The sequence below is a fragment of the Genypterus blacodes genome, unplaced genomic scaffold (genome assembly GCF_046128005.1).
Source record: "Genypterus blacodes isolate CSIRO-AG114 ecotype Tasmania unplaced genomic scaffold, CSIRO-AGI_Gbla_v1 ptg000201l_1, whole genome shotgun sequence".
Classification (NCBI taxonomy): Eukaryota; Metazoa; Chordata; class Actinopteri; order Ophidiiformes; family Ophidiidae; genus Genypterus; species Genypterus blacodes.
In genome coordinates this window covers 250,602-257,500 of record NW_027467000.1, presented here as the reverse complement: position 1 = coordinate 257,500, position 6,899 = coordinate 250,602, and the positions used below count along the sequence as shown (strand labels likewise).

The window sequence follows — 6,899 nt, the reverse complement described above, 5'->3', positions numbered from 1 at the left end:
ACACATGTAGATGAAGCAGCTAGGGCCCTGTCACTGTGAGGGCGCGCACACACACACACACACGCACACGCAGTCTTAAGACTCTCATTGGTTTCATGTGATCTAGGTAAAGAGGATTCTCTATGAGGAAGAGGAGGGCAGCTCTGACTCCTCCCACCCAGGCTCTGCTTCCTCAGAGGATGAAGACATCTTTGAAGAAACAGCACAGGTGACACACATACACACACACACACACACACAGAACCCATTACTAGTAATTATATCAAAACTAAATTACTTACTAGATTTTTAGGAGAACATGAACTTTCTGATACACTTTTTTATATTTTTCAAACAAAAAGTTGGAGTTTTTGCATCCCCGGTCCTCTCAACACCGTACATCCAGCGCTTTTAGATAAACTCCTCTACACACTTTTCTGTGGCTGCTCAGCCAGGGTCTCACTCTTCCTCCCGTCCACAGGTCAGCCCTCCTCGGGGCCGGGACAAACGGCACCAGTGGCGACCTCCCATCCCGTCTCTCAGCGTGCAGCCCATGGGCAGCGCAGACTGGGCCTGGCTGGTCAAACGCCTCTACAAGCTCTGCATGGATCTCTGCAACAGCTACATCCAGATGCACCTGGACCTGGAGAGCACGCTAGAGGAGACGCAACTACTGAGAGGGGGAGGAGGAGGAGATCACGTTTTCTTCCTGCCTCTCTTCCAGTCGGAGACGTCCACCCCAACATCTGTAAGTGGGCTCTCAGTGAAGGGAACGCCGTCTGAAGAGGGCGGCTTCAAGAGTCAGACAACAGAGACGAGTGTGACATCACCAGAGACGCCTACACCGAGCCCAGGGTTCAGGTCTGACTCTACTCATGAGACTAGCTAGTCTGTAATTGAGTTTGTTTAGATGTTTTCCCACCCATGGGACATAGACAGCATGATTTGATCTTCCTTTCATCCCCAGTTGCACAGGCAGCCTGCCCCATCACTTTCGGACCGGATGCGAGAGGAGGGACTCTGGTGGAGTCATAGCCGGAGTACCAGGAGCAGCTGGGCCGGGGAGGAGAAAGGACTGGTGGGAAAGCGCAGGCAACAAACTGTACACCATCGCTACAGACAAGACCATCAGCAAGCTGATGATGGAATACAAGCGCAGGAAACAGCAGCAGCAGCAGGCGCAACAGAGCCATGTCAACCTCTTCATGAAGGAGCAGGGCAGGGCAGCAGGAGGAGGAGGAGGAGGAGGTGTGGGGGAGAGGAGGGGCCCTGTGGAGGTGCAGAGGCCCCCTCAGAGGCCCCAGCAGCTAGTGGACCATCAGGGCCCCTTGCTGAGGCACTCAGTTAGTGCAGGGCCTGAAGTCCTGAGGCAGGAGAAGAGGCCGAGGTCAGGATCCACTGTCAGCTCACACAGCATCTCTCTGAGGGACTCTGAGGCTCAGATACAGGTTCAAACTATATTATACTATACTGTACTATACTATACTATACTATACTATACTGTACCATACTGTACTATACTGCACATATGTAATCTATAGCATTTTAACCTACCCCCCTCTTCTCTTGCAGGCATGGACCAATATGGTGTTGACTCTCCTCAATCAGGTCCTCCTCCTGTCTGACTCCTCCTTCCTGGCGCTCCAGCCAGCGCTCTATCCCTGCCTCAGCCAGCTCTCGTGTCACGTGACCGACGCCCGTGTGCGCCAGGCGCTGCGCGAGTGGCTGGGACGGGTAGGCAGGCTGTATGACATCATCATGTGACATCGCTAAGATGCGAGGCAGGAGCGCTGAAGGAACGACAGGCTTGATTGAGACTAAAGAGTTAATGGAGTTATGCAGTGGCTTGACAGCTCTGCAGCCTGATTGAAGGTTTGTTCAGCTGATGGGCTCTGATATGCAACAACAATGGATTGGTGGAACAGTAAACCGTTTGGTCTGTGGTCTGATGGGTCGGCTGAGGTGTCCCTGTTTTGATTGGCTGACTGGACGTTCTCTCATGCATTGTGATTTTGTGGTGTATGGTTTGATTGGTTGATGCAGGGTCCAGTTTGAAGAGTGAAGGATTTTGTTGGCCAAAGTAAGTTCTGATTGTGAAAGTGCCATAACTGCATCCTGGGTTCAGTTTATTCACGTTCAGTTTTCACATACGTGGAACATAAAGGCAGAAGAAAGAACACACACACGGCATTATTAGGATTTTTCCAGATTTAACAACAAAGCACTCCGAGAGCACAAACCTCCACCAAGGCCAAACATTTCTCTGGAAGCTGCCAAACCAAACAAAACCTACATTCCTGTCTACATTTGACCTTTATAATCTGGCCTTGACCTTGAACCTTCATCCTGCTGATCCAGATGCGACTGATCCACATCCTAATGCGACAGTAGTGTGTGTGTTTTGGTTTGAAGGCTGGCTCGTCTCTGCTTCTATCTAGTGGTAGCCTGTTTTCATGTAGGATCAGCAGTTTGAATGGTTGTGTGTGGCATCAAAGTAATGATCCAAAACTATGATCCAAATCAACCTTAACGACGCGCCAACACACACATACAACACACACTCACCCACTAACCCAACGCGCTACAACTGTGATTTACCATGATGTCATAGATTCCAGTTCGATGAGTGAGCTCATGATGTTGCGCGCTGTATTGTGCTGCTGTATGATATCTGAAAACAATCCTAGCTAGCAGTGAAGGCTGCAGTGTGTCCTGCAGGTATGTGATGCTGCTTTAGCCGCTGTGTTGATGATCTGTCATGTATGGACCCCGGGAACACGCCCCACCTCCCCCACAGCCTGTCTCACTATTATCTCAGCGCAGAGCAACAATAGCTCAGTTCTCTTTCTTTCTCAGTCTTTCCGTTTTTCTTTTCACGCACAGAAAGGAAGCACACTGGCATCAGGTTGTGGCTGTTGTAGTTTGCTAATGTGCTTTTGACGCTCAGCAGCTACGGCATTGGATTGTTTGAAAAGCAAAGACGTATTGATTATGATGAGCTGTTTATTTATCACTGACTGATTGAACTTTGCACTGGATCAGAGGAAACCATTCATCTGAAGCCTGGTTTGGTGTGAAAATGTCACGTCATGATTTTAGCTCATTTACATCCAAACTATGTTACTGACATTGATTTTTTTTCACTTTCCAAGCTCATCCAAACTAATGCAGAGCTTTTTATGCTATTTCAACCGATTAGACCAAAGATGCTGCCAAGGCAAAAATACAGCAAATGCAGAATCAGCAGATCTTGCAAGATGAACGATTCAATTTCTTTGCCTTAAATGTGACATGACATCAGAATGAGTAAGGGAGGCCATGTTGCCATAGCACCATGCAGAGCTGAAAGGGGAAAGATGAGTTTGATGGGAATCTGTGTTGTTTTGTCTTCGCCCTGTGTTCGCAGCCTGCAGCTTTAAATCCTCAATACCGTGGATTCTTCTTCACTTAATCGCCAACAGCTGAATGTTTCCTTCTTCTTCTCTTCCTGAATTAGAACCTTCTGCAGTGCAGCGTTTTTTCCACAGCGGAACAACACAGCTTTTACTTTGGCCATATAAAGTAGGACGTGTATGTTAACGTTTGCCTCTGTTGTACTTCACATACTATCTTTGCTGTTTATGTGCTATTGGATGTAATGTATTTATGTCAATTGTTTATCAGTTAAAATCTTTCATGTGTCAGATGCAGTGCAGATTTGTTTGTGGAGTTATTTTTGCAAATCTTATCCCTTCATCATGGAGCTCTTCTAACCTGCACCAAAGAAACTGGGCTTCAAAATGTCCTTTAGATCTGTTCACAGAAAATATACTGATGACAACAGGAACCCCAAGGCTTCTTTACACAGAATCATTAGAGGAAATCACAACTGATAACTGATCTGATAAGCGTTTGTAAGCACTGGAGTGATCCTATTACCAGATGTGACTTCCCAGATGATTGTCTGTGTAGGTTTAGGGTCTCTGCACATGTACAGTTGGAGTTTGTGCCATCATGAGTTCACTTATCTGCTCGTCATCCAGCCGTCTTCCACTGCTTGTCTGGATCAGGGTTGCGGAGGCAGCAGATGTTCAGATCTTCCTCTCTGTGGTGGCGTTCTCCACCTCCTCCTGGGGTTCCCAGGACAGATGGGATAGAGTATAATCCCTCCAGTGTATTCTGTGGTCTCGGAGATTAGAGTCCCTCCTTTCAACAGTTTGACTCTGAGCCACTGGTGCTGTTACCCAGAGCACATGACAACAGGAGACTCAACGCTAAACTGAAACTATACAAACTCATATTATTGTCCTAACTTTGCCTCAAATGTTCGGTTACAACATTTCCTTTAGGCGTTTAGTGCTTTCATGTCAGTGTTCCCAACAGAATCCCAGACAAGCTCCAGGACAGCAAAGAAGACCTTGCTGAATCAGTAATGGTCTTTACTGCAGGGAACCTGGAAATCCCCTTAATCACCCTTTTTTCATTCAGCAATCATTGCCATTAGACCCATCAGAAAAATTGGAATTGAAAACCCATACTGGGTCCAATCAGACTTAAATTGTTAACATATTATGCTCTTTATTTGTAAATGTACACAAATGTTCCCTTTGTTTATTTATTTATTTATCACTGATTTCTTCTATAGATTTTGCCTCCTTCACTTGCCAGATCCACTTTGCATTCAGTCCTGAAGTCTCTGGTAGTTTGTGTCGGTCTCTGCAGTCTGGCGTCCTGTCCTCACTGTCCCTGAACCGTCCCCGTTTGTCCCGTACTCCCTTCTGTTTGGTGGTCGGCGGCTGGAGGACAGATGTTGATGGCCGTCGGTGTGATCAGCAGTGAAGTGGAGGATTTATTCAGTGTTAAATCCAGGCCAGATCTAAAAAAAGCAACCGACTTATGCGTTGGTGACATCCTCCACACTTTACATTTTTCTGCCTTCATCCTTTGCCCGACTCTCCTTCAGCCTCTTCTCATTTATATTTGATGAATTCAGTCTTTAGATGGTCAAGATACAAGATTCGATTTGAGGTACGTCTGTTAATGTACGTCTCAATTTTGGGTCCAGCTGAGATTAAGGCGGTATTGAAAGGAGAGGGTGAACGTATTGATGCATCTAAGATCCCCACAAGCAACAACTTCATCTGCACCATAAGCAGATTTGATGGCCCAGGACCTGAGAAGCTGAATAACAAGGGCGGATTTGCTTCAGCTGTGATTCATTACAGGAGCTTCTTCTCCTTCCTGCTGTGGAAAACGTAAAAGCGTTTCCCATATTAATTTGATTGTGAATCAATCAATACAGTCCCAGTCTTGATGTGCTGCTGACAGATGATGAGGACACCAACCTGCTTGCTTCTGTCAGAATGTGTTGGAGAAAATAGAGCTTGCATCTGTCAGCTTGTGTGTTTTTAAGGTACGATTTCAAATATGTGACTCAACTGTCACTTCCTGGCAGAATCGATACATTTGCTGAGTGGTGACTGACTGAGCGCGTAGGAGGAGAAAAGCCGCTTTTCCCAGAAGCAAAAGACAACATTATCCTGTTGTCTGACACTTTAAACATGACCTACATGTGTGACACAGTTTGTAAAGCAGGCAGAGCAGGATGATGGATGAGAACGTGTCGTACCATCCAGAAGACAACCCAACGGCTCTACGGCTCAATAATCAAACTTAACAGGACAAATCTGTCTTTAGTTGCGTCGTTAGATGTCCCAACTGATGAAATTTGATCTAAGCTGTCATTATAGCAAATTCATTTCAATCAATTTCTCAAACAAAATCAAATGAAAAATTGAGAAATTGGCAGAACTCTTAATAATCACTAATCGTTTCGTCGTTTTTGTGAGACAGTCGTGCTTTTGTTTTCAGATCTGAAGTAAACATGGAGTGTCTCCCTACCATCGATCCATCGTTTTAGGGTTAGAGCTTACATCATCTCCAACTAAACATTAGTTTAGCCAAACTGTGGACACCAGAGCCGAGTGAAGTTACTGTAGGCAGATGTTCCAGTGGTTGGTACATCTGGTTTGTCTCATTGGCTCACGGCGCGGCTGCTGCACTGCTCCTTTTCTCAGACATGCACCTTCTTTCCTGTGACGTAACTCTTCCATGTCTTCTTCCACTTCTTAATAACGTTTTCTGTATTTTCTTGCTTTCAGACTACTGTATACAGAACACGGCATGCTTCCGGAAACGTCTGTCCAACCCACAAATGAAATGCTAGACGTCGTGTTCTGTGTAACCACTCCGTCTTCTTTATCGACTTACCATGAAATCCCCCTCAAGCAAGCGTGAAAAACCTCTCTGCTGCTGTGACATCATACATTCAGACCATTCAGGGGACACGTTTGTCTTTAGCCGAAGTTGAGCTGAAGTATTAGAGTATCAAGTGTTGGGGTCTCTCTCACACTCACACACTCACACACAGAGTAAATCCACACACACAGTCTGCTGCCCTCCTTTCTGCCTCCCCCTCCCCCTCACCATCTCTATTTCAGCCTGATCCTCTCGGCTCTGCGCTCAGTGTCCCTCTGAGTGGTCAACGTCCCTCTGCGTCCCTGCAGCATCTCCGTCCCGCTGTGGCTCTCGGCCCCGTCGTGGCCCGCGTGACGGTTCTGTCCTGGCTTTGGTGCCTCCGCCCGTCAGCCATGAGTTCTCAGCTGGACAGCAGCTGGAGGAAGTTTGGTTCGGCAGACCGGAACTCTCTGGACTGGGCGCCGGACCCTTCGGCTCTGCCCACCACCGACAGACTGGTGAGTTTATGAGCAGACATGAAGACGACACAAACACTCAGGAGTAGGGGTAGTAGTAGAAGCAAAGTATTTTTCTAACCTCCAAACTTGTGTGTCTGCATTTTCACAAGGTGCTTTGCTTTTCATTTATATTTTTATCTAATTATTTATATGAAATATTACATATATAATAGTAGTGGGAGACAT

At 46.5% G+C, this 6,899-nt stretch overlaps 1 protein-coding gene across 1 annotated transcript in view; it reads left to right on the top strand.

The window, feature by feature from the left end:
• arfgef3 (ARFGEF family member 3) overlaps nucleotides 1-3,906 on the top strand; it is a 25,034-nt gene extending 21,128 nt beyond the window's left edge. Inside the window, exons 39-42 of the mRNA XM_076169426.1 lie at nucleotides 107-208; nucleotides 461-840; nucleotides 947-1,427; nucleotides 1,552-3,906. Coding sequence (XP_076025541.1) covers nucleotides 107-208; nucleotides 461-840; nucleotides 947-1,427; nucleotides 1,552-1,743 — 1,155 coding nt within the window. The 3' untranslated portion in view covers nucleotides 1,744-3,906. The remainder of the gene's footprint in view (nucleotides 1-106; nucleotides 209-460; nucleotides 841-946; nucleotides 1,428-1,551) is intronic.
• Nucleotides 3,907-6,899: the final 2,993 nt, after the last annotated feature.